This window comes from Panthera uncia, chromosome F1 (assembly GCF_023721935.1).
Source record: "Panthera uncia isolate 11264 chromosome F1, Puncia_PCG_1.0, whole genome shotgun sequence".
Taxonomy (NCBI): domain Eukaryota; kingdom Metazoa; phylum Chordata; class Mammalia; order Carnivora; family Felidae; genus Panthera; species Panthera uncia.
Window position 1 is genome coordinate 11,627,685 of NC_064813.1, and position 27,803 is coordinate 11,655,487.

The 27,803-nt window shown below is 40.9% G+C and overlaps 1 protein-coding gene across 3 annotated transcripts in view; it reads right to left on the reverse strand.

Moving 5' to 3' along the window:
• The window catches only part of NME7 (NME/NM23 family member 7), a 264,705-nt gene that overhangs the window by 224,114 nt on the left and 12,788 nt on the right, over positions 1–27,803 (reverse strand). The window contains exon 1 of one of the 3 annotated variants that reach the window (XM_049633878.1): positions 17,873–18,203. The exons of the other annotated variants lie outside the window; for them this stretch is intronic. Within the exon in view, the coding sequence (XP_049489835.1) occupies positions 17,873–17,875 (3 nt within the window). The 5' untranslated portion in view covers positions 17,876–18,203. Of the gene's footprint in view, positions 1–17,872; positions 18,204–27,803 lie in introns of those variants that run through there. 3 annotated transcript variants of the gene reach the window in all.

Below are 27,803 nucleotides of genomic sequence, written 5' to 3' on the forward strand. Positions count from 1 at the left end.
TCCTAGAGCATCAGTCTTCCTTAATGGTAAGTAAACATTTTTACATTATAACAAACCTATATATTATTGAACAGAATGTAAAACTCACATAATTTCACATAACTTATAAGATAAAATAGGTGATTTTAAGAAAATCTCCCCCCTAGTTTTGAAACTCCACGTGAAATGACATTTGAAAGGTAACCAAGCCTTTGGAAAATCAAATCACACCACCCCTCTCTTGGTCACTGCTTAAAGGAAGGCCCAGTCATACACGGACCATGTGAAACTAACAATCTTCTCCAGGCACACATGCCTACCCTTAGTTCAAGAGTAAGTTTATTAAGCTCATATCATCAAGTACAATCGTGTCTTGGCCTCGTCTACTTCAATGTTACGGGTCAGAAAGAACCACTGTCCTCCTGATGACCCTACAGCCATCGTTCACCACATCCTGATTGTACCTGGCCCTATCAGGATTGCGCAGTGCAATGCCTAGACCAAACGGAGTCTGCTCCTGCTGCTGCTGCTGCTGCTGCGATAGTTGCTATGATTCGTGGGGAGCAGCTGGCATGGCCCGGCACTGTGCTGCTCGAAGGGAAGACCCAGGAAACTATTAAGGGCTTACTTTTGGGTCGTCTGGGGAATACTTCAGAATGCCTAAAGGCATGGGCTCTAGAGGCCGACAGACCTGGGCTATGTGGCCTTGGATACGATATTCAACCTCTCCAAGCCCTGGTTTCCGGATCTGTAAAATGGGACTATTAATAAACTTTCCTCCTAGAGTAATTGTGGGGATTAAACGCCTCAGTGTGCAGAAGTCACTTGGGATTTATGTTGCCTACGTCTTTCCAGCAGTGACAGTGGCTTGTAGAGCCATCTGTGACTTTAGCGCTACACTGGCCTTGTTCTGATATATAGGGAGAGCCTCTCTTGATTTGTGATACTGCAGCCTTGGCTGCAGCAAATCCTAGTCAGTAGTTTTTTTTAAGGCCCTTGCAGAAAAATCAGTATGAAGGAAAAAAGATTTTGTGAAGGACAGAAAAATAGAAATGTGACTGAAATTGTACGTTTATGAAAACCTACTGGATATATAGTTATTTCTGCAATACTAAGCAATTTTTTATAAAGGACATGTTAATAAATCAGAGTAGGAGCACAGAATCTTGCCTTTTAGAGAGCTCAAAGTGTTCACCAATAAGAAACTGAGCAACAATTTTCTTTCTGAGTTTTATAACATCATCTGTTACCCAATATAATCATTAGGATTATAATTCAAACTTCTCAAAGGAAAGACACCATTGAAAAAATCATAAATCATACCAATATATCAATCAACATGAAACTACTGTTGCAAATTATAGCTGTGAAAAATTAAACCCTGTGCTTCGGCTTAGCACAGAAACCAAAGATATTTATGGAAAATAACAATAAAGTATTCCCGTTCTAGAGTTAATATTTAAAGTCATGCTAGATATTATACTTACTAGCAACCAACATGTCCAAAAGAGCAGGTATCACACGTTACCATTTAACTACTCGAAGATGCAAACTACTTAGGTGACTAGGGGTGCAGGGCCAAGCAGGAATCCGAGGAGCTACGTCTATGAAATGAGAAGAATATCTGAACAACTGGCCTCCAATTCTACAAAGCAAAGCAGAAGTGCTCCACACTTGATTTAAGAGACAGGAATCTTCCAGATGAGAAAGTGCACACCCAAGGCTTCTCTGATATCAGAAATAAAGCACAGAAAATTCCGTCAAATAAATTACCAAAATCTCCACTGAATGGCTCACCAGTAAATTAAGGCATGTTTTCAAGTAATTTTTTAGTCCTGATAGTACTAAGCCTGGGGGAAAGGCAGAAGAAATTGAAAGTCATACTTATCTAATCTCACATCAATTATAAATTCAGAAGAAACAAAATGCTAACACGGATGGAAAAGTACTTCATCCAATTCACAAGCGCTCGGGGTGAAGAATGAGTTCGTGCATGTATGTGCATTTGTGTGCATCTTAAGTGAAGAGGAATATTTCTGAATAATACGTGGTAATAGTATGAAATCATCTTCATTGCATTTTAAATGTCTCCAATGTTATGGAGCCACTTAGCAAGGAAAAGTCCCTTATTCTTCCAGGGACCTCGTATTTTGGTTAGGCCTCAGGAGAGCATAGGAAAGTACTAAAGACATAGAATTCTTTAAAAAAAAAAAAAACAAAAACAGGAAAAAGAAAAAGAAGGCAGGAAGGAAGGCAGGCAGCACCATTATTGTTATTTTTAGGGTACCAACTATCATAAGCTTGTATGAATCAGGAGTCGCTGTTAACATCTGATTGCTTGTACTTACAACTCTTCCAATGTTCTCTAACCCGCTACTATTTTAGTTAACCCTTACAAATCTTATTTATCCCTCAGAAAAGTTAGAAATAAATCCTGAATTAAGCAGGTAGGGAGGGAAAGGGAGACAAGCTACACAGTTTGTCAGGCATATTTAGAACCCAATCTCAGTTGACTCTTGCCACAAACCTGTCATGGAGGCTCTCCCTCTCATTCTCACCGATGAGAAAGAGGTTCAGGAGGGAAGTTAATTATCCAGGAATTCTGCAGATCAAACACCTAGTCAGGGCCAGAGCTGGGATTCAAACAAAAGTCTGATGTTAAAAATCAATACCCATTTCCAGACATCAAAAGCATTGAATCAAGAAAAGAACCAAGAGTTCTGGATCAACCAAAAGAGAAACACAGATGGGAGACAGTGAGAAAGGTAGCCTGTCTACAAGGTATATCGCAGCACAAAAGCAGACAGTGATAAGAAACTAGAGGTCACTAACAATGGAAGATTAGTTGGGCCTCAATTCTAGAAAAATAGGAACTATTCTAGAGTTGTAAAAGAGCTCTGACAGGTTACTGAAGCACTTCTTACATGTTTCTGACAGTTGCACGTAAGATGTACTATAAGAGCCAAAGTCATCTTGAGAAAGAAGGTATCACAATTCTGCATTCCGAGCTATACTACAAAGCAACAGTAATCAGAACAGTATGGTACCGGCACAAAAACAAATATGTAGATCAATGGAACAGACAGAGAGCCTGGAAATAAACCCATGATTATACATACAGTCAGTAAACCTACAACAAACAAGGCAAGAATATACAATGGGGGAAAGACAGTCTCTTCAATAAATGGTGCTGGGAAAACTGGACAGTTACATGCAAAAGAATGAAACCAGGCCACTTTATGGCACTCTACACAAAAATAAACTCCAAATGGATTCAAGACCTGAATGTGAGACGTGAAACCACAAAACTCCTAGAATACAATATAGGTAGTAATATCTTCGACATCAGCTGTAGCAACATGTTTCCAGATATGTCTCCTCAGGCAAGGGAAACAAAAGCAAAAATAAACTATTGGGACTACACCAAAATAAAAAGCGTTTTCACAGCAAAGGAAACCATCAACAGAACAAAAAAGCAATCTGCTGAATGGGAGAAGGTATCTGCAAATGATTTATTCAATAAAAGGTTAATACCCAAAATACATGAAGGATTTATTCAACTCAACACCAGAAACCCCCAAATAATCCAATTAAAATGGGCAGAGGACCTGAATAGACATTTCTCCAAAGAAGACATCCAGATGGCCAACAGACCCATGAAAAGATACTCGACATCACTAATCAGCAGGGAAATGTAAATCAAAACCATAATGGGTATCACCTTTCACCTGTTAGAATGGCTAGAATCAAAAAGAAAATAAGTAACAAGTGTCGATGAGGATGTGGAGAAAAAGGAGCACTTATACCCTGCTGGTGGGGATGTAAATTGGTGCAACCACTGTGGAAAACAGTATGGAGGTTTCTCAAAAAATTAAAAATAGAAATAACCATATAGTTCTACTACTGGGTATCTACCCAAAGAAAATTAAAACACTAATTTGAAAAGATATATGCACCTTATGTTTACTGCAGCATTATTTAAAATAAGAGCCAAGATAAGAAAGCAACTCAAGTGTCCATCAATAGATGAAGGAATAAATAAGATGTGTGAGATACACACACAATGGAATATTGCCCAGTCACACACACAAAAATGAGATCTTGCCATCTGTGACAAACCAGATGGACCTAGTAGGTATTATGCTAGGTGAAATAAGTCACAGAAAGACAAATATCACATGACTTCACTTATATGTGCGATCTAAAAGACAAATGAGGGGCGCCTGGGTGGCGCAGTCGGTTAAGCGTCCGACTTCAGCCAGGTCACGATCTCGCGGTCCGTGAGTTCGAGCCCCGCGTCAGGCTCTGGGCTGATGGCTCGGAGCCTGGAGCCTGTTTCCGATTCTGTGTCTCCCTCTCTCTCTGCCCCTCCCCCGTTCATGCTCTGTCTCTCTCTGTCCCAAAAATAAAATTTAAAAAGTTGAAAATAAATAAATAAATAAATAAAAGACAAATGAATAGACAAGCAAAAAAGAAACCGACCCATGAATACTGAGAACAATCTGATGGTTGCCGGAGCGGAAAGGGTGAGAGGGCGGGCAAAACGGGTGAAGGGCAGTGGGAGATACAGGCTTCCAGTTATGAAATAAGTAAGTCACAAGGATAAAAGGTACAGCATAGGGAATACAGTCAATGATATTGTAATAGCACTTGTGGTGAATACAACATAACCTAGAGACTTGTTGAATCCCTATGTTGTACACCTGAAACTAACGTAACATTGTATGTCGACTACACCTCATTAAAAAAAAAAATAGATGTGTTGCAAGAGATCAAGGGAAAGGAGTTGCTCAGTCAACGTCAGATTTCTAGGGAATGAAAATCAGTTCACAGAATAGAAAGGCATGCATAAAAGAAAAAACTGCGGTAGTAACAGTAATATGATGTGGTGTTACATATTCAAAGACACAGCAGATGTTAGATATCTGTCTGGAAATGTCTTCATTCCACCTCCATTTTTCTGAAGGGTATTTTTGCTGGTTCTAGAATTCTGTGTTATATAATAGGTATTCAGGAATGCATCTTGAAAAACAATATTCTGGACCCTTCTGCCCCCACACAGTAAATCAAGAGATCATCCCAAGAAACTTTAGTTTTCCAAAAAAAAAAAAAATGTATTTTTAAAAACCTGAGGGCATTATATATAAATGAGCTATTATATGTCTGAAATAGTACTAGACTTCTAGTTTCTGAAATTGTAAAAACTGAAAATTTTAAGTGCCTGCTGCTTGCATATTTTACACTTCTAGAACTCCAAAGAGTCATTGTTAAGATATAAATACTAATTGCCAGTCATCAAAGTGTCAAATTGAATAGTTCACTCTTAAACAACTTGGAGGTTCGGGCACCCACCCGCGCTCGGTTCAAAATTGAGTATAACTTTTGACTCCTGTAGGAGCCAAGGGCAGGCTGCCCAAAATGTGCCACAATGGCATATTATTTCGAACTGAAGCTACTGGGGGAACAGCCAGTGCCAGGACACTCGGACCCCCTCCCCAAGGCAGAAAATAAATCTCCCTTATGAAAGATGCCCTGCCTGTACTAAGAAGTAAAAAGACACCCTTATCACCAGAGGTAGAAAGTTTAAAGCTGACAAAGCTGTAGGAACAAACCTTGTTACTTTCTAACTTCTACCTCAGCCCAAATTCCCCTCGGAATTCCTTACTAATTAAAGCTCCCAAACATGGTTTCCTTCCCCTGCCAATTCCTCACAAATTTATTGTCTCTTTGTCTAAAGAACATAGAAACTACCTGGTTTGGTCATTTACTTGGCTCTCAATTTCATTACTGGGCCTCCACGCAAACATACAACTTCGATTTTGCTCTCCAGTTACCTCTCGTGTAAATTTACTTCTTAGTCCAGTTGGAAGACCTTGAAGGGTGGAGGCAGGATTTTTCCTTCCCGTAAAACTTCGCTACTAATAACCTACTGTTGGCTGAAAGCTTTGCTGATGACACAAGCAGTCAATTAACACGTATTTTGTACGTTATGTGTATTAAATACTATATTCCTGTAAGAGACTAAGCTAGAGAAAAAGTTATTTAAAACCTCCTAAAAAAGAGGAAGTACATTTACAGTACTGTACCTATATTTATTGAGAAAAACCTGCTTCCAGGCTGTAGGAGTGCTGATGACACTGACTCCATCTTTGGCCCTCCCTCTTGTTCTCCCTTCTGGGACACATATGGCACCACTCTAAGATAATCACCCTGTGACTCCACCGCCATGCTCCTTGCTCCATAAAAAGCTGGGGATGCAGGTCCGGAGGGGGCAGAGGATAAGGGCTTGCGCACCGCTGCATTACCCCTCTGTCCAACTGCCCAACTGCCCCTGTCAGTAAATTACCCTGAATAAAGCTCTATCCCGAATGGTATGGAGGGGCTTGCTTCGTTTTTTCAGTGTTAAAGGGCCTGCTCAGTCCGGAGGATGCATTACTGACCCTCCCTCACCTTCTAACATAGGCAGACTAGGCTAGACAGGGGCAGTAGTGATGGCCCGGGCCCCCCAGTGGTGGCGACACTCAGCAGCCTGGTGGCCTCTGCTTGTTAGAGCCACACGGGGGGCCACGGACAGTGAGGTGGCCTTGGAGGCGCAGCACAGCTGGCCCATCTGCCTGGAGGTGTCCCACCGGCTCATGGCTACTGGCAGCTGTGGAAGACCACAGGACCAGGGTGCCACGGAGGGAGTGATTTGTGCCCACCTGTAGGGGGCCAAGGCCGAAGGCCAACCGTGCATCGCCCTGAAGCCTGGCACCAGAAGACTTGGGAGTGGGATACTGGGTATGGGGCGCCATGCACAGCGCCCTCCCTGCCTTCTGGACACATTCCCCCTCTTCAGTCCGGGCCGCAGCACCGGACCCCACTCCACCGCCCCCCATCAGCCCATCGGGTGACGTGTAGCCCTCCCAGCCCTGGGGCCCCAAGGGCTGCTGACAGCCAGCAGCTCTCCTGGGTACTCAGAGGACGGCAGTCCTGACCTCTGCAATGGTCACCTTTCGTTCAGTCCTGTGGAGACTGGGGCAGGCAGTTGTGAATAAAGCCTTGTAGCTTTTTCTGCCAACTCCTAAAAACAAACAAACAAACAAACAAATGCCGTAAGTGGATCCTGGTAGTTCAAACCCAAGTTGCTCAAGGGTCAACCCTGTACTGAGCCCAGAAGATAGGAGTGGACAATGTTTACAAAGGCGAATGAATAAGACTGTTGAAGCAGCTTAGAATCTAATTCAGAAAAGACTCAGAATGATTAAAGTCATTTTCTTCATCACAGAACATGCATACAATTCAGGAACAGCTACTTATTACTATATATCTTCTTTCCCACATGTTTAAAACTTCGTTATAATGGTGGCTTTCAAACTTTGTAACTTCTCATCACAGCGCGATACGTCCATACCTGTAAATATATTACTGGCAAATTTTACGCAGCAATATTTATCCTTACTATGTGCTGTGGACTAAGATTATTTTCTATCCTACTTTTTTTAAACACACTGAACTGATTTCATGACATACAAATAAGGTCAAAAACCTTTGAAAAAACACCATAAACCGCCCACCGTCTCCCTCCACATCTTCTCCTTTACTCAGACTGAGCACACTTAAAAAAAAAAAAAAAAAAAAAGTTTTTCCCTATTGGAACCAAGCAACGACTTATCAGTCACTAAAATAAATGTGCAAAATGGGCGCCTGGGTGGCTCAGTCGGTTAAGTATCTGACTTCAGCTCAGGTCATGGTCTCACGGTTCGTGGGTTCAAGCCCCGCGTCGGGTTCTGTGCTGACAGCTCAGAGCCTGGAGCCTGCTTCGGATCCTGTGTCTCCCTCTCTCTCTGCCCCTCCCCCGCTCACACTCTGTCTCTCTCTCTCTCTCTCCTTCAAAAATAAACATTACAAAAAATGAAAAAAATAAATGTGCTAACTTAAAAAGTGACTACAAAGGGGGAAAAAAACTGTATTTTCCAAGAACTGGAGGAACTCCTTTTTTTTTTTTTTTAATTTTTTTTAACGTTTATTTATTTTTGAGACAGAGAGAGACAGAGCATGAACAGGGGAGGGGCAGAGAGAGAGGGAGACGCAGAATCCAAAACAGGCTCCAGGCTCCGAGCTGTCAGCACAGAGCCCGACGCGGGGCCCGAACTCACGGACCGTGAGATCATGACCTGAGCCGAAGGCGGACGCCCAACCGACCAAGCCACCCAGGCGCCCCTGAGGGATATTTTAATTCACCTTGGCCACTGGCCCACCATTGCACTTAGACTACTGGCTCCAAAGGGTGAGGACATCATGAGCCTGAAGTTCAATGAGGTTGTAAGGAAAGAGCATGTGCCACTATTGGGTCGGGACTGTGTGGAACAAGGAGTCACGTGGCTTGGCGCTCTCCCAGAAAGAGGAGGCAAGAAGGAAGTACTGTTTCTGAATCACTGATCTAAAACAGAAGAAGTGGGAGAGCCGAACATCACTTCCCTGGGGTTACACTGTTCTGTTCTAGCCAGCGAGAAAAACCACTTGCTACACGACCACTTTAATAGCTAAACATCCAGTTTCTAATGTATTCGGGTTCTTGGGATATTTATTTGTATATGTTACAGGAATCTATGAGGTCATAACTCAATGCCACTTGAGTTTTTCTCTCTCCCATCAAGTGATGCAATACTAAGTGAATTTAAAAAAGAAATCGGATTTGCTGCAAGTTTTGTTAGCATGTTTCTCACTACATTTTCCTGCTTGCCCAAGATGGGAGGCGACCTTTGCCACGTCCCTCATTTCCTATGGCATCTCATGAGTCCGCCACCTTCTACAAGTCAATACGAGTTTAACAAAGGATTGTCATTACTATTTAAAAGAATGACTCAGTGGACTATAAAGAACTGGAAATTTGGGGCGAAGTTATAAAATAGTAGTTCTATTCATGACTGGACAGCAGTGAACAACCTCCACTGTACTTTGGTTTATCACTTAAGAAAGGGAAATGTTTAAGATCTACGCAGGGTAAAACCATTTACACGTTTCGGCTTATCGTAATCCTCCTACCTTCATCCTCTTTTCCACTCTGACAAACTGCAAGGTATTGAACTTTGACACAAACTAAAATGTCTTCTACTGACTCCTCTGTTTATCGAGCAAAAGCTATACAAAGGGAGAAGAGAATCTATCGCAAGCAGATTTGCCAAAATAAAAGCCCATCCGCTCAGGAAGATGGCGGGCCTTCTAACCACCTGTGCTCCTCGCCACTGAACTCCAGAGCTGGAACTTGCTTTTCCTTTTGAGGGGCCTGACTGCTGTCTCTACAAGGGTGGGTCGATAGCCAAGCACAAACTCTTATTTGCAGAGGTCGGAGGAAGGGGTGTGGGAATCAGGGAACCGGTTTAACCCACCATCACATCTTAGGATAAATCGGCTGGCTTCTTCAGGATGATGAGTAAAGATGAGTGGAGGTAGATTCTAAAATGATAGTAAGTAGGGGCGCCTGGGTGGCTCAGTCGGTTGAGCGTCCAACTTCAGCTCAGGTCATGATCTCACGGTTCGTGAGTTCGAGCCCCGAGTCGGGCTCTGTGCTGACAGCTCAGAGGCTGGAGCCTGCTTTGGATTCTGTGTCTCCCTCTCTCTCTCTGCCCCTCCCCTGCTCACGCTCTGTCTTTCCCTCTCTCTCTCTCTCTCTCTCTCAAAAATGAATAAACTTAAAAAAATTTTTTTTAAATGATAGCAAGTACATAACTGGCCGATTTAGTTTTTCCAGGAATGAACCAAAACAGGATCACACTTTAATTCTGACTGTGGCTGAAATAAACACCTAATTGCTGCAGACCTGAACTGATGATAAGTACCATGTATCTTGTTATGTATGGCCCTTCTCCTAAACCTTTGAACGCTCTCTCTCATTTCCTTCAAAATCTTCAGTTTCTTGTCAAGACACAATTCAAATTCCACCTGCTCAAGAAAATGCCCCATGAACCTCCCAGGTGGAAGATATTTTTCAGTATTTTGAAATCTCCTTGCAGTTTATCTGAGGCTTCGGAAGCATACATACACTGTTTACGGACACGTCTTATCTTCTACGATAATGGGAGTTCCTGAGGTCAAAAATGAGGTCATCTTTACATCCCCCAAAGTGCCCACCCCAGTGCCTTCTACAAGTTGACATTCAGTCTATGTTTCAACGTTAGACTCACAGAATAACCGATTCCTGTTGAAAACCGTTTACACCAGGCCTAGCCCAACACACTTGAGCAGGATTTTTACGTGGCTATTTTACCTGTTGTTGCAAGATTACAAAACAACTCCATTGTATATGTATTTCTGTATCTTACTACTTTACTACTTTTCCTTCTTAAAAACTTTACCTTGCATATCTATTACTTCAGGTGACTATTCGTTCCTGGTCACTAACATATTTACAAGTTGTTTTTAACATGCTCCGGCCAAACCACATAGAGTTCTTGCATTCAAACGGGCACAAGTTTCATTAAGCAATGAACAAAAAACAAGAGTACCTCCAAAGCTCCTGTGAGGCCCATGCCTTTTGGATGGCAACTGAGGTCCCCACCCTCAACTCCTACAAACACCGGTGGTGGAGAGGGAAGAAGAGATATAGCACCAGGCACTATATACCCAACTCCTCCTTCTCATTATTCCTAGAAGTTCAACATCAGATTTTCTATTTTTAGTAACATAACAAAAGGTGTATCAAATATGCTGACAGTGGATTCCTTTCACATCGGCCGGTCTTCAGCAGGCTCTATACAGACTGAATTTATAGAGGGATAGAATAAACACCCTTCTAGACTCCGCCCTGGGTCCTGGGTGGGAGAAAGGGGCATACACAAAATCATCATCCAGATCCTTAGGGGCTTTGCAATCGGTCTAAATTGACAAATAAAGACCAATACACATGGAACAACAGCAAAAATATAATAAAAAATAATTCAGAGATAGGATGTGTGATACAAAACTATAGGCATTTGAACAAGAGCAGTCCACACAAACATCACGACAAGAGCCCCAAGAGTGCAGAACTGGGAATAAGGATGAGTGTTCTTGGAAACCTGGGAGGATGGAGCTTCCAAGAGGACGCAGAAAGTTCGATAAGTAGTATGTTTACATTTAAGACAAAATGAAAATAGTGAATCACTGTGCTCGTGAACGATCTGCATAAAGAAATATGATCATGAAGCTATAATATTGATCTTAACAGGAATATGGACTCTTGAGGGAAGGGCTACCTTGCAGGGACCTAAAAAATGATCTGGCAAAAGTAGGTGTTCAATAAATGCTTTCCAATATCATGGCTGGCTGGTTGGCTGGCTAGATGAGAGCAGAAAGCATTTAAATCAGGGAGACCAGTTAGGAGACAAACCAGATGTTTTAATCCAGGCTTAAAAAGGGTAATAGTAAGAATGAAGAGGAAATGATGGCTATGAGACATTTTTAAGTAAGGGGTAATAAGTCAGTGAAAGGAAAGGAAGAGATACGGGAGTAAGGGCTAGAGATCAATCAAAGCTGTTTTCCAGGTTTCAAGCCAAAGTGAATGGGGGAAAGGAGGATCTTTTCAAGAGTACGTATGATGAGATTACATTTAGGCCTGCAGATCTTGAAGTGAAGGAAGAATTTCTAATTATTATAGTAATCATTTGGAGCTGCGGGACTAGAATTTGAGCAAGGAAACAGAACTGATTAAGAATCCCCCCCCCCAAAAAAAAAAAATTAGGATAGATAAAAGCTGGTAATTTCATGAAAAATTCCCAAAGGAAACTATCTTCAAAAAAACATCATCATCATCATCATCATCATCATCATCATCATAGCAATAACATAACTTCAATTTGTGATCAGTATTATTATAGCAGCTAACATTTACTGGACCCTTATTACATACCAAGCACCATAATAAGTTACTTGCAGGTATTATTGCATTTAATCCTTACAACAAGCCGAAGAGGTTGTTACAGAGGCACAGAGTGGTTAAGTAACCACATTCACTAAGGGTCAAAAACAGAACTTAAGTTCAAGTCTCATAAAAATACCTTTCTCTATACCAGTAGTCTCTAAGTTTCCATATCAAATAGTCTCTAAGATCCCATTGGTAGATGGAAAGAAAATATCAACATTCCCATTTCTATTTTTCTATCTGAACCTATTAAAGTTTTTATTATTGTGTATTATTTACAATGTACGTAACATATTAATAGCATGTAAATTATAACGAAGCACCCGCTTTGAGAGAGGGAGGGATATTCTGTTTTTTTCTAACAACAATGTGAAATCCAAACAGCTTGGAGATTAAGTATTCTGCCTCCTTTACCTTTGTGTCCTGTAAGAATTCAATGTTAAACACTTGTATCTTTTTCCTTCAAAAAACAGACCAAAAGAATTAAAAGCAGGATCTTACAAAGACATTTACGCACCCATGTTCACAGTAGCATCATTCACAATAGCTAAAATGCAGCGGAAGCAGCCCAAGTGTTCGCTGATGAATGAACGGCTAAGCAAAACGTGGTATATACATGCAATGGAATATTAGTCAGCCTCAAAAAGGAAGGAAATTCTGACATATGCCACAACATGGATGAGCCTTGAGGACATACTGCTAAGTGAAATAAGCCGGTCACAAAAGGCGAAATACTATACGGCTCCATTTACAGGAGGTCCTCAACATCACAGAAAGAGAAGTGTGGTTGCCAGGGGCTGGGAGAGAGGGAAACGTAAGTGACTTGTCTATTGACTGGTTGCGGTGTCTGTTTTACAAGATGAGATGTTCTGGAGACATTATGAATGTATTTAATACCACTGAATTATACACTTAAAACTTATAAAGATGGTCAATTTTAGGTTATGTGCATTTTATCACAATAAAAAAAAAATGAGGAAAAACCAGACCACAGATGACCAAATACTCCATTCTTGCACTCGCTTATTCATTCCAAAATATTTATCAACTGCTTATTTTCTGCCAAGTTCTGAGGTACATTCCGTGAATTCTAAGAAACAATCCCCGGCTTTAAGGAAGTAACATAAACCTAAATCTCTGAACACATCATTACAAGGCAATGTTACAAGAACGCTAACAGTGACAGTCAAGGGCTAGAACTTTCCACGAGGCACTTGCTATGTGCTAAGTACCAAGTTCTAAATACTTGTGTATTTTATCCAAACAACATTATGAGAGGGATGGTGTTATTATCCCCATTTTACAAATGATGAAACTAAGGCTCAGGTAAGTTAAGAAACATGTCCAAGATGACACAGCTTATAAAGAGGTGATTCCAGATCCCAGGTCTTAACCTTTCTCCTCAGAGTGGTGAAAAGGGGCTCTGAGGGCAACAGGACCAAAGCAGCCAAATATGCTGCTCCGTTAGCTAGGTCTCCAGAACCCAAAACGAAACACTTTCAATTCAACTGCCAACAAACATAACAATAAAAATCAGGCCACACTTATCAGACTGGTAATTCCAACAATGTGTTGAAAACATACATTATATAATGCTATATTCAGGAAAAATTATTTCGCAATACGCAAAACATTTTTGTTCGTACAAAAGTGCTCCCTTGCTTAAATCACATGAAAGCAGATTTACATAACACAGCATGGAGAAAAGTGTTGAACCACGTAGAAATCAGATTTTCAGAATTTGCATATTTAAAAGTCAGCAAGTGATTTCAATGTATTTTAAGCCAGCTATCTGCTTCTGTGATTTCAGACATTCTAAACTACATTGATGATAAAGTTTAGAGTTCAACAGACTTCTAAAGTTTAATCCAAGTCTCCATTTACCTACCTCCCCCCATTAATGACATTATAATAGAAATCAACAGCATGTGAGAACCTGCCACCTCAAGCCAGCTGCTTCCAGTGGGGTTAGTGGTTTAATTGGTCTCCAACAAACTTCACTTTGAACATTCTGAGAACACGGCAGATCATTAAAGATTTATTACCTGACATAGTAGGCAAATAAACATAGCAACTTTTATTGCTTTCCCCAGATGCCATAGTGATAAGTACAATAGAAAGGAAAAGACAACCACCAAAAGGTTTCTATTTTCCCATCACCACAAAGCTGGACTCAAATCAATGACTTGTTTTGTACTAAACTTTTTTACCAAGCAGTCTTCCTCCAGGGCTTCATTCAAGAAGCAAGCATTCTCCTACACTGGATTGTGTCAAACATTAACCTTATTTTAGTATTAACCAGTTTGGAGCCCATCCAGATTGTTCTCGGAGGGCTATTGCTTGCTCCCTCATAAACCCACCCCGAAAGGCAAACAGAAGGTGAGCTCAAGGGAAAAGGGTCTTCAGGTGGAGTATCTAATTTGCTAACTCTAGCTTAGTATTTCTCAATAAAGTCAGACAATCAAACTGCTCTAGAAGGAAAAGGGAGGCAAGTTATTAAATTCAACTATCCTATTCCACTTAAATTCTTTTAAGAACTAAGTGAAAGTGATTTTATTTTTACCTTTAAAAAATTTTCAGTTTAAGGCTAAATGTCTTCCCCCTTGGTGAAAAATATGATGTTCAACATGAGAATTCCACCAGGTTTCCAAGATTTTATTTAAAAAAAAAGTCATTTGAGCATCTGAGAGGTCAAATGCATTATTTGTCTTTACAGAAAAAAGTCCATGTTGCAATAAAGAGAACACAAACTCATGTATTTCCCCAACTGTGATGCTTAGGAATGCACTTGCAACTTCATTCCTGCTTAATTTTGTTCAAGTGTGAAAAATGCCAGGAAAGAACCATTTCTACAATGTGAATGTAAATCAGGAAACTGATCAAACGAGACGGGATCATTTTAAAAGGCTCACATCCAGTTTCAGGAAACAAAAGACTTTTTAAGTTTCTTAGCTTGGCTTGTAGATCCTTGAAAGTCCTCCCTCTCAGACTTCTACAGATCACTATTGTAAACTGTCATGTAAAAACACAATGCCACCACCGGCAGTCTATCTGGGGAAACCTGTTTGGAAAGCAAGACTGAACTTTGCTTTAGATATATTAATAGGAGGGGCGCCTGGGTGGCTCAGTCGGTTAAGCGTCTGACTTCGGGTGAGTTCGAGCCCCGCGTCGGGTTCTGGGCTGATGGCTCAGAGCCTGGAGCCTGCTTCCGATTCTGTGTCTCCCTCTCTCTCTGTCCCTCCCCCGTTCATGCTCTGTCTCTGTCTCAAAAATAAACGTTAAAAAAAATTTAGATATATTAATAGGAAACAGTTACTGTGAAATCTTCTAAGACCAACCCCAGACAACTGATATTTCTGTACTTGTACTTGATTTTCATAGAATTTCAGAGATCAAAGGAATATTCATGGTAAGGAAACAGAAGTTCAAATAAGTTAAGTGACTTGGCAAGAATTTCGTGACCCATTAAGTAGCAGAACTTAACAAAAACCCTTGTTTCTTGATTAGCTAGTTTGTTGTTCACACAGAACATGGGCTTGTCATCTGGCAGGTTTGTGTAATACAAATTCTCTCTCTAATCAAATTATGAGCTTCTGGAAAATAGAAACATCATTTATTTCTTTTTTTAAATGTTTATTTATTTGGGGAGGGGGAGGGGAAGGGCAGCGAGGGAGGGAGAAAGAGAATCCCAAGAGCCCAAATCTCATGAACCATGAGATCATGACCTGAGCCAAAATCAAGAGTCGGACTCTTAGCCAACTGAGCCACCCACGCACCCAAACATCATTTATTTCCTTTGAAAGTCCATAGTGACTTTCCTAGTTCTGGGACCTTAATAATAATCAAATACTACCAAAATAAAGATCTAAAGGAGTAAATAAACACGTTCAGCACTAGATCTTGATAAAATGGCAAAAATACACTCCAAGATTCAAAACCCGCCGCCTTCCTCCCCCAACACTCAACTATTTGCATGTATGTTTATTTGCATTTCCAGGAAGATTCTGAAAGAGGACATCTTTTCTTACTTTTTTGGGTAAGTATGGCTTCTCTGATTAACACCTTAAAAAAACACACTTGATAAAGTATTAACTAATCCTAGGACAAGAGGTCCATCAAGGACCACTTGTCAACAATTAACTGAACCACAACACTCTAAAAAGAGAAACAGATATAACAAATGAACAAATACAAGGAAGGAAGGAAGGAAGGAAGGAAGGAAGGAACGAACGAACGAACGAACGAACAGAAAATCCAGAAATGGACCAATAGCTATCATCAGTTCATCTTTGAGAAAGCAGAAAAGAATATCCAATAAGGAAAATACAGACTCTTCAACAAATAGAATTCAGAAAAGTGGACAGCAAATGAAGAAAACTAGACTACTTTCTTACATCTGACACAAAAACAGGATCAAAATGGATTAAAGACCTAAATGTGAGGCCTGAAACCATAAATATCCTAGAAGACAACACAGGCAGTAACTTCTTTGACACTGACCGGAGCAACTTCTTTCTAGATGTGTCTCCTGAGGCAAGCGGAAAAAAGCAAAACAAAACAAAACGAACAAAACAAAAAGGTGGGGGGAACTTCATCAAATAAAAAGTTTCCACAGGACGAAGGGAAGGAAACAATCAACAAAACTAAAAGGCAACCTACAGAATGGGAGAAGATATTCACAAATGACATAAATGAAGGGTTAGTTTCCAAAATACGTAAAGAACTTATAAAACTCAACACCCCAAAAAATGAATAATCCCGTTGAAAAATGGGTGGAAGAGATGAATACACATACAGATGGCCAACAGACACATGAAAAAAGATGCTCGACAGCACTGATCATCAGGGAATGCAAATCAAAATCATGAGAGATCACCACACACCTGTCAGAATGTGTGAATAAAATCAACACAAGAAACAAGCATTGGCAAGAATGTAAAGAAAAAGGAACCCTCGTGCACGGTTGCTGGGAATGCAAACTGGTGCAGCCACTGAGGAAAACAGTATGGAGCTTCCTCCAAAAGTTAAAAATGGCACTACCCTACAATCCAGCAATTGTACTGCTAGGCGTTTACCAAAAAAATATAAAAATACTAATTCAAAGGGATACATGCACCCCAGTATTATAGCGGCATTATTTATAATAGCCAAGTTACGGAAACAGCCTAAGTGTCTAATGACTAATGAATGTAGAAGTATAAAGTAGAAGTGGCATATATATATATATATGAATATTATTCACCCATAAAAAAGAATGAAATCTTGCCATCTGTAATGATGTGGACGGAGCTAGAGAGTATTACACAAAGTGAAATAAGTCAGTCTGAGAAAGACCAATGCCGTATTATTTCACTCACATGTGGAATTTAACAAAACAAATTAGCAAAAGGAAAAATGGTGGGGGGCAAACCAAGAAACAGATGCTTAACTATAGAGAACCAACTGATGGTTACCAGAAGGGAGATGGGTGGGAGGGAATGGGTTAAATGGGTGATGGGGATTAAGGAGTGCGCTTGCTGTGATGAGCACAGGGTGATGTATCGAAGTGTTGTGTCATTATATTGCACATCTGGACCTAATATTATACTGTATATTAACTGGAGTTTAAAAACTTTAAAAAAATTAAAAAATTATATATATATATAATTATATATACACACACACACAGAGTTTAGCTATACTAGCAAGAGAATATTTAAGCAATTTTATACTATTCACTTAATGTTCAATTAAAAATTGGGGGAAAACTTTGCTCACTTATGTCATATCTAAGAGAGCTTTGCCTAACCCAAGGTCACGAAGATTTATTGATTTATTCCTATATTTCCTTCTAAGAGCCTTGTATTTTAGCTCTTACATTTAGGTCTACAATCCATTTTTAGTTACTTTTCATTTTAGGGTCTAAATTTATCTTTTTTGCATGTGGATATCCAACTGTCTCAGCACCATTTGTTGAAAGACTACTCTTTACTCATTGAATGACATTAGCATTTTTCTTGAATATCAACTTACCATAAAAGATTTAGATGTTCAATTTTAATCAGCAATGTTTTGTAATTTTCGGTGTGTATCTCCCACTGCCACTAAAAATTCCTACTTTATCCTTCTAATGCTGTTGTGAATGCGATTTCTTAATTTCCTTTTCAGATTATCCACTGAAATATATAGAAAAAAGTATAGAGAAAAACTGATTTTTGTATATTGATCTTATATTCTGTAGTCTTGCCGAACACATTAGTCATAACAGTTTGTTTTTCAGACGCCTTAGAATTTTCTATATATAGGATATCATCTATAAATGAAGACAATTTACTTCTTTCTATCCCATCTGGGTGCTTTTTTTTTTCCCTTGCCCAGCTGCACTGGACAGAACCTCCATTACAATGTTGTATAAATTGCCTTGTTCCCTACCGTTAGAAGAATGCATTCACATTTTCATCATTAAGAATGTTGACGGCTGTAGGCTTTTTTGTGAATCCCCTTTGGTTAATGAAGTTCTCTTCTGTTCCTAATTTTTTTTTTAATGTGTACCTATTTTTGACAGAGTGAGAGAGACAGAGTGTGAGTGGGGGAGGGGCAGAGAGAAAAAGAGACACAGAATCCGAAGCAGGCTTCAGGCTCCAAGCCGTCTGCACAGAGCCCGACGCGGGGCTCAAACTCACGAACTGTGAGATCATGACCTGAGCCAAAGTCAGACACTTAACCGACGGAGCCACCCAGGCGCCCCGCTAATCTGTTGCCATGTTTTATTTATTATGAACGGTATTGGATACTGTAAAATGTTTGCGTGTCTATTAATCATCATGTGACTTTTATCCTTTATTAACATGATATTGATTTTTCAGATGTTAAATCACCTTTGCACTCTTGGTGTAAATCACATGGGTCATGTTGTATAATACTTTGTATATGTTGCTGGATTCAGTTTGCTGATACTTTGTTAATGATTCGGGTGGGCATCTATATTCCTAAGGGATATCAGTCTGTAGTTTTCTTATGATGTCTTCTCTGGTTTCGGTATAAGGGTAAGACTGACCTCAATGAATTATTTGAGAAGTATTCCCTCCTCCTCTCTTTTCCGGAAGGCTTTGTGAAAGACTGGTATTATCAATTCTTTAACTGTTTGACAGAATTCTCCCGGGCCTGAGCTTTTCTTTGTAGAAAGGTTTTTAATTGCTAATTCAATTGCTTTGCTTGGTATAGATCCTTGCTCAGCTACCACTGTCTGTATGGGACTGATCCTGGCTACGTCCCTTTCTAATCCATTCACTGCCACTGTCAGCATACCCAGGGTTCGGCACTCCACCCACTCTCCCTATAGCATTTCACACTTTCAAATATCCTGCAGGTTATACTTACCAGCTTAGTTTTTATTGTAGATCTCCCCCAACAGAATGTGAGCCCTTTTAGGATCTGTTTTGTTCACAGATGCCTCCCAAGAGACTAGGTGTATGCATAGCATACAGTGGGTATTATTAAATATTTGTTGAATGAATATATTTAAAAAGCAGAGTTCATCTACTAGCCACTATAAAATGGAAAGTATAAAGTGCCTGAAAAGTGGAATTTATTCATTCCTTCATCCAGTCAACAAACAGTTCCTTCTCTTTGCCACCCAGGTACGGCAGCAAACACCAGGAATATTCAAGACAGACAAGGCCCTGTTGACATAGTGCTTGTTTATTAATTTTGTCTCTCCTCATAGAATGTAAAAAAAAAAACCCAAAAAACAAAAAAGTATAATTCCTGTAACGATAAGTCTTAGAAAGACAACAGAATACATAAGTAAATGTATTAATGACTAGAGATCAGAAAGATAGGGATTCCCTCTTCAGCTAGAATGATCAAGAAAGCTCTCTATGAGGAGGTATCATCTGAAGTAAAACCAGGATGAGGAGAAGCCATCCATGCAGAAACCCGGGGAGTAATATTTTAGGGACACAAAAAGCATAACGTGACGGGGAAATGGAGGTTGGTAAATTCAAAAAAACAAAAAAAGTCAGCATGACCTGAAGGTGGAATTAGAGGGACGGACAGAGTGGGAAGGTATCCCGCCTCCAGTGTGGAAACCCTAAACCCACCCTGATATTTTTAGCAATTTGCACGCATCTGGAATGTATTTTTTTAATTTTTTTTTTAACATTTATTCATCTCTGAGAGACAGAGAGAGACGGAGCATGAGCAGGGGAGGGGCAGAGAGAGAGAGAGAGAGGGAGACACATAATCCAAAGCACACTCCAGGCTCTGAGCTGTCAGCACAGAGCCCGACGCGGGGCTCGAATTCACAAACTGTGAGATCATGACCTGAGCCAAAGTCGGCCCCTTAACCAACTGAGCCACTCAGGCGCCCCATCGGAATGTATTTTTACATCACCTTCTGTCTCCCATGCTCCTTCTCCTACTCTTCCATCCCTCTAGGAAAAGTGCCAATGGCATAAATAACCAGTGTCGCCGAGTCGAAATTTGAGAAACCTGTTCCCTGGTCGACCTAGTGCTTCTGTATAAATCTGCAAAGGCTGTGCCTTCCTCAGAACATTTTACTATTAGAAAAATATATCATAAACTAGCATACCTCCAACCCACACTTGTGCAGTGCAAACACGCATGGCAATGTGTACGTGGCTCTGGTTGCTGAGATCGAGGACAGCTTCATGCACACCAAACTGGTTCCATGTTTTCCGTTTCAAGTGCCAAATGCTGCAGATGTTAAATATACAGGCGGATTTGCGTGCAGTGCAAACTATTGCTATTCAGCATTAATTATAGTTGGCAGCTGATTGTCTGTACTATCCTCATGAGAGAAGAACGAGTTTGAGTACCGTGAGTCTCCATCATCAATCACTGGAGGAAATTCTACGTGCACAGTCAAGTGGGGCAGATTCAAGCGGCTGTAGCACGCATGTGCCTCTGTGAGAGTCGGGGGAAGGCTCGACTCTATCAGCGGTCTTCAGACAGTCCATCTAAGGAGCTCCATGGGGTAATCTCTTCTACTCTTTGGAATGCTTTCGCCTATATGACATTATGGGTGAACGCATTATGGGTTAATAATCATAGGATGATTCATGGGTTATTTTAACTTAGCAGTTTACTGTTGTAAGATTTTTTTTAAATAAGATAAAGCATAGTTCACGGAGTCACAGTTTGTAAAAAAAAAAAAAATGTCAAGTTTAATCTAGTTTTTTCATGATTCAGCCTTCTAGTTTATGAAAGGAAAAAATTATGTCTTAAATATGTGCTACTGTGTCCTCTGTGCATTCTAGCTGAGTGGCATTAATATGCCACATCAGTATGATTAAAATTAACAAGCACTAATGAAATCCATAAAGGTGATCTTTTCCTGAAAGATTGTTTCCGGTGATGGGAGAGTGCCACCTACTGTTCAATGTGGATATCGACATCGCCAGGCCACACGGCCAGTGTTGCATTCAATCATCATCATTTTTCAGAGGCCCTTAATTATCAAAATATGAATTATGACTTTTTGAGGAAAATGTTGTATCACTATATGCTCTGGAAACTGAGTTTTCCAAAAGTAAGTTACTTCTCTACAGCTACAGAAACAATTTTGAAATCTTAAAACACCTTGGCCCCAATTGCAGTAGACTGAAAAGAGCACGGGCTCCCAGGCCAAACCGGTTCAAGTCTGGGCCCTGCCTCACGTGTTTTTAAACCTGAGACTGTTCGGTCATATGAAAAGAACTTAATACACAGTAGACATTCGATAGATTATAGATGTTAACTATTAAGAAAAATAGGTTTCCCACTCAGGTCTACAAGTTGACAGGTTTCTTTTGGCTTTTCATATAGGCTTCAGTCATCAGGGCTTTAAGAAATGTGTTATTAGGGGCGACCGGGTGGTTCAGTCAGTTAAGCGTCCAACTCAGGTCATGATCTCGAGGCTCGTGGGTTCGGGCCCTGCGTCGGGCTCTGTGCTGACAGCTCAGAGCCTGGACCCTGTTTTGAATTCTGTGTCTCCCTCTCTCGCAGCCCCTCCCCCTGCTCGCGCTCTTTCTCTCAAAAATGAACAAACATTAAAAAAAAATTTTTTTAAGGAAATGTTTTATTAAAAAGGCAACTTGTGCCATATCAATTTCATTCCTCCCTAATCACCTGCATTAAAAAGGACCTAATCTGAGTTCTTTTTTGATCCTTCCCTCAACCAGTTCCAAGTTTAAAGCTTTTTTTTTTTTTTTTTAAGCTACTGAAGAAATAAATGATCAGGTTCAAACAGCCACTGTATGGAAGATGAGTGAATTCTCTTCACTTGCTTTCTCACATCTAATAAATTTCATAACAGTTTTAAAAACAATGATTTGTATTTTTTTATTTTTTTTTTAATTTTTTAACGTTTTTATTTTTGAGACAGAGAGAGACAAAGCATGAACGGGGGAGGGTCAGAGAGAGAGGGAGACACAGAATCCGAAACAGGCTCCAGGCTCTGAGCTGTCAGCACAGAGCCCGAAGCGGGGCTCGAACTCACGACCGCGAGATTGTGACCTGAGCCGAAGTCGGGCGCTTAACCGACTGAACCACCCAGGCACCCCAAAAACAATGATTTTTAAAATCCTGCTAAACTATTTCAAGAATATCCTCCTCGTGACATTTTTTAAAAAGGGTTTAATCTGGGGTGTATGAGTGTCTTTCTTTTTATATTAGTTTCAGGTGTACGACTTAGTGATTTGACCAGTTTATATATTATGCTTCGTTCACCACAGGTGCACCTACCATCCGTCCCATTATATCGCTATTACAATATCATTGACTGTGTTCTTTCTGCTCTGCTTTTTATTCCCGTGGCTTATTCCATAACCGGAGGCCTGTATCTCCCACTCCCCTTCATCCATTTTGCCTGCCCCCCTTCTTTCCTCCTCTCTGGAAACTATTCTCTGCATTTGTAGTTCTGATTCCACTTTTTGTTTTTGTTTTTAGTTTTTAGATTCCATTTATCGTGAAGTCATACAGTATTCGTCTTTCTCAGTCCAACTTATTTCACTTAGCATAATATCCTCTAGGTCCATCCACGGCGTCTCAAATGGCATGATCTCATCTTTTTTTATGGCTGAGTAACAGTCCATTGTGTGTGTGTGTATATATATATATATATATATATACACACACACCACACTTTCCTTATCCGTGCATCTATTAATGAACGCTTAGGTTGCTGCCATGTGTCGGCATTGTTTTTAACCCTTAGATTTCATCCAATTTCATTAATTTACCCTTGCAAGGTCTCCAAAATGAAGTCTCTCTTGAGCCTGAACCTATCTTAAGATTACAGATTGATTATTTGGATAAGAGGTTAATGGTAATACAGACAAACAGCATCATGACAGCTCAGTGTACGAATCAGTACACTGCCCCTCGGGAAGGGGCAGAGGGGACGGCGGAAGCAGCAGGGGGGACAGGCAGGAACAGAGACGTCACTAGTTCTTGCTCACTCTGGGCCTGATTTTCTTTCCTCTGCTGGAGTTTGGATAGGTCTGTCTGACTCTCTCTCATTCCTGGATTTCTTTCTCTCCCTCTCAATCTCTTCCCTTTGGATAGCTTTCTTTCCTGGATAAACAGGAGGAGATTTAAGAAAACAGAGAAAGTAAAGGAAAATAAGACAGGGTAAAAGAGGATCGTAAAACAGAGCAGAGGCTGGGTACTTACTAATGTGGTATTGACTACATTAAGCTTTTTTTTTTTTTTTTTTTAATGTTTATTTTTTAGAGAGAGAGAGAGAGGGAGACACAGAACCCGAAACAGGATCCAGGCTCCAAGCTGTCAGCACAGAGCCCGATGCGGGGCTTGAACTCACGAACCGTGAGATCAGAACCTGAGCTGAAGTCGGATGCTTAACTGGCTGAGCCACCCAGGCGCCCCTAAATGAAGCGTTTAATGCCTTCTCCTCACTTAGAAATTAGACTGAATTCTGTACAGAGTCAGCCACACCTAGACACAGATAAGCACACTGCCATCTACACAGGAGCACGGGATGGGAGCAGGAGCACCACGCGGAAGGAGGACACTCGTGAGCCGTTCAGTATTTCCCAGCTTCGTTTCCCCGTCTCTACAGTTCGGGGATACGACTAGGTCAGTGATCGCACGCACTTTGTTTTTACCAGTACCTACAGTAAGAACTACAACTTCCATCAGACCCAAACATACACATATCCCCCACAAACGAAAGGAAGTTCCAAGCGACAATTCTTATCCTCGGTACGTGCAATGCACTGATATTTTATACTGTCTTTTAAAGGTCAGCTGCCAGTCACAGCTTAGGGTTCACAGTCAACCAGTGAGCCACAACCTCAGTTTCAGAAATACTGGTCTTTCGAAAATCCAGTGTTCCGGCTCGAAGACTTGACGAGTTCACACCACACAGGGCCCGTGTCCCCTGGCCTCAAGCTATCTGTTGACCACATTTCTGCCACTCTCCACCCACGCTCGCTGCTCCAGTCATATGGGCCTTCTTGCTGGTCCCTGGACGAGCTGAGCAGGCTCCCACCACAGAATCGTTGCACCTGCAGTTTTCTCTACCTGGACGGCTCTCCCGCTAGGACTACCAAGGCCCTCATAGCACCACTCCATTCAGGCCTCTGCTCAAATGTGGGCGATTCTGAGAGGCTTCCCCAGCCATCCAAATAAATACCAACCCCCTCCCACTTCCTTTACTCTCTGACCCTATAACTGGTTTCAGCTTTTCATAGCAGTTATCAATACCTAACATTTCACGTTTGGGTTTTTTTTGTGACTCCCTACCCCTAGAAGTTTTAGCTCCATAAGGGCAGGTCTTTGTCATTCACTGCTAGGTCCCAGGTGCCTAGGACAGGGTCTGGCACTTAATAGGGATTTAAAAGTAACTGCTGACTGAACGAACGAGCCTAGAGTTCTGTCTCAGAATAAAAGAGTCTACTGCATTTGACTTGGAATTCTAGACATTCTCTGGCGGTAATAAGCCCTTGCTCAAAACTAGGTCCCCAGCCCTGGTCTCTACCACGTGACTACCAGGGAAACACGGTGGAAAGTTAACTTCCTTTCTTTGCAACTGTATTTTCAGAGCATTCTTCTTCCTTGGACATCTGTGCTCCTCTGCTCTCTACTAACACTCGTCTGTCTTCTCCATACCTACAGTAGCTATCTCTAAAGGCCACTATGAATTAGTTAAGAATCTTAAATGCCTTAAAAAATAGGAAAATGTTTTGTGAATGTCAGGCACCGTCATTAGTAAAATTGCAAATGCACAGAGCTTTTGCCAGGTGCTGAAGTGAAAAAAGAGAAGGGGAAAGAGGAGAGGGGACAAGAGCGACTGAAGCTGCTAATTTAGCTACGGTGCGAAAGAAAATCCTCTCTGAAGAGGTGTCACAGGCGCGTAGGGAGGGACACGTGGAGAAGCATTCCAGGCAAATGGAACAGCACGTGTAGCTGAAGTGCATGTAAATGTGAAATTAAAAAAAAAAAAAAAAAGAGGTAAACTTTAAAAACTGGCTATTTCAAAAGGGTAAATCAAAAAGAATTTTCTTAAGAAGCATATTAGTAAGAACACCTCAAGTATTCCTAATGGTCACGAATGTGTGTGCGCCCAGTCACAGTCGCCCCACAGGAACTACTCGGTCAAAAAGCAAACTGTTTAAAAGAGAGAGAAAAAAAAAAAGCATTTGTTAAGCCCCTAACGGGGCAGGGCACTAGGGTGAACCACGGTGACATCGTTTCCTCCTCCGTTTGAAAATGCCTTCTGGTAAATTTAAGGAATCAACGTTGATCTGAGTATGCACAAGCTTAACTTTAAATATAGATATATTCACAAGTTGAAGAAAACCTGAAAGTGAATAAAAAAGAAACCCACAGAGAATGCTGTGAAGTTAACTCGTTTTGTTTTTAATTAACACTCCTACACAGTGATGAGTCGTTCCTTTCTGTTCTCATGTTCAATAAGTCTCCATTTAACACCTGTCAGTAATAACAACGGCAGCACCAATAATAGCCGACATTCTTGGGGTGCTTATGATACATAAAGCATTAGGCTAAGAACTTTATCCCGTTCAGTCACAACAATATTTAACCGTAGATATTGTTACCATTTACTAGGAGGGTGAGTATTATTGCCCCATAGCTCAACCTATGTGTGTATTGAGAAACAAGGTAAAATCTGAAAGACGTTATGAAGTTTTTAAATGAAAATGCTGGGGGGGGGGGAAGGGATTATATTTTAGGATCCATTCTCCCTTTGAATATAAATTTTAAAGCTGTTTGTTTATAATTTATTGTCAGACTGGCTTCCATACATCACCCAGTGCTCATCCCAAGAGGTGCCCTCCTCAATGCCCATCACCCACTTTCCCCCCTCCCCCACCCGCCCCTCAGTTTGTTCTCAGTATTTAAGAGTCTCTTATGGTTTGCCTCCTTCCCTCCCTGTAACTTTTTTTTCCCCCCTTGCCCCTCCCCGCTGGTCTTCTGTTAAGTTTCTCAGGATCCTTACGCCGGTCAGAGTGGCTAAAATGAACAAATCAGGAGACTATAGATGCTGGAGAGGATGTGGAAAAACAGGAACCCTCTTGCACTGTTGGTGAGAATGCAAACTGGTGCAGCCGCTCTGGAAAACCGTGTGGAGGTTCCTCAAAAAATTAAAAATAGATCTATCCTATGGCCCAGCAATAGCACTGCTAGGAACTTATCCAAGGGATATGGGAGTGCTGATGCATAGGGGCACTTGTACCCCAATGTTTATAGCAGCACTTTCAACAATAGCCAAACTATGGAAAGAGCCTAAATGTCCATCAACTGATGAATGGATAAAGAAGATGTGGTTTATATATACAATGGAATACTGCTTGGCAATGAGAAAGAATGAAATCTGGCCATTTGTAGCAACGTGGATGGAACTGGAGAGTGTTATGCTAAGTGAAATAAGTCAGGCAGAGAAAGACAGGTACCATATGTTTTCACTCATATGTGGATCCTGAGAAACTTAAAGCTGTTTAATTATGAAAAATATTCAGATACTTAAGACATACAAATACTCACCTTTCAGAGATTTGTGCATGTACAATAAAATGTAAACAGCAAGATGACTTAACATAATGACAGACTTATACCTGCCACCAAATGGAGGGGTTTTCAGTTTTGCCAAAGCCAGATTTCTAGGCCTATGTAGCAAGAAAAGACTAGGCCCAAATGGGCTCATTGTACTTTCATAATCAAATTACTGAATAATAAAATCTCAGCTACCACAAATAAAAGCAAATGTTCCCATCTAATCTATTTAAGCTAAGGAGAAATTCATGGATCTCAGATCTAATGCTCACTAAATACATATCACACACATCTAGCTATCCCTTCCTCAACAGCATGTGAGAATTATTGACATCGGCCTCAAGTAGTACTCCTGCCGTCTCCCATCGTCCCTCCCTTTCACCCTGACCCTTTATTGTTCCTGTTAGGAAAATGAATCTAAATTGACAAAGAATCTAATATGTAACAGTACTTTTCAAAATTTGTTTTAATTTATTTATTTTTTGAGAAAGGGGGGAAGACAGAGAGAGAGAGGCACAAGGAGAAGAGCAGGACGCCTAACCGACTAAGCCACCCAGGTACCCCAAAAGTAAGTTTTTAAGTAGCCACAAAATTAGACACCACCACTAACCTCAAATATTTATTTCTGAAACTTATCTTAAATTTTAATCTCCTTCCATTTCCCCCAACGATCTTCTCATTAGACAGCATTCTGGTTAATAAGAAAAGAATACATTTCATATGTACAGTACATTACAGTTTATAAATTACTTTCGTATTCATCTGATCCTCACTGTGGGAGGCCGGGCCCCGGCGCCAGGCTGAGACCGGGTCAGGCAACGTTCCCTGTTGACTCAAGCCAACCCGGTGGTTCCCCCTCCCATTCCCCCACTCTCAAGGGCATACGAAAGCCTTGTCAAGGCTGAGAAAGTTAATTCCTGAAGCC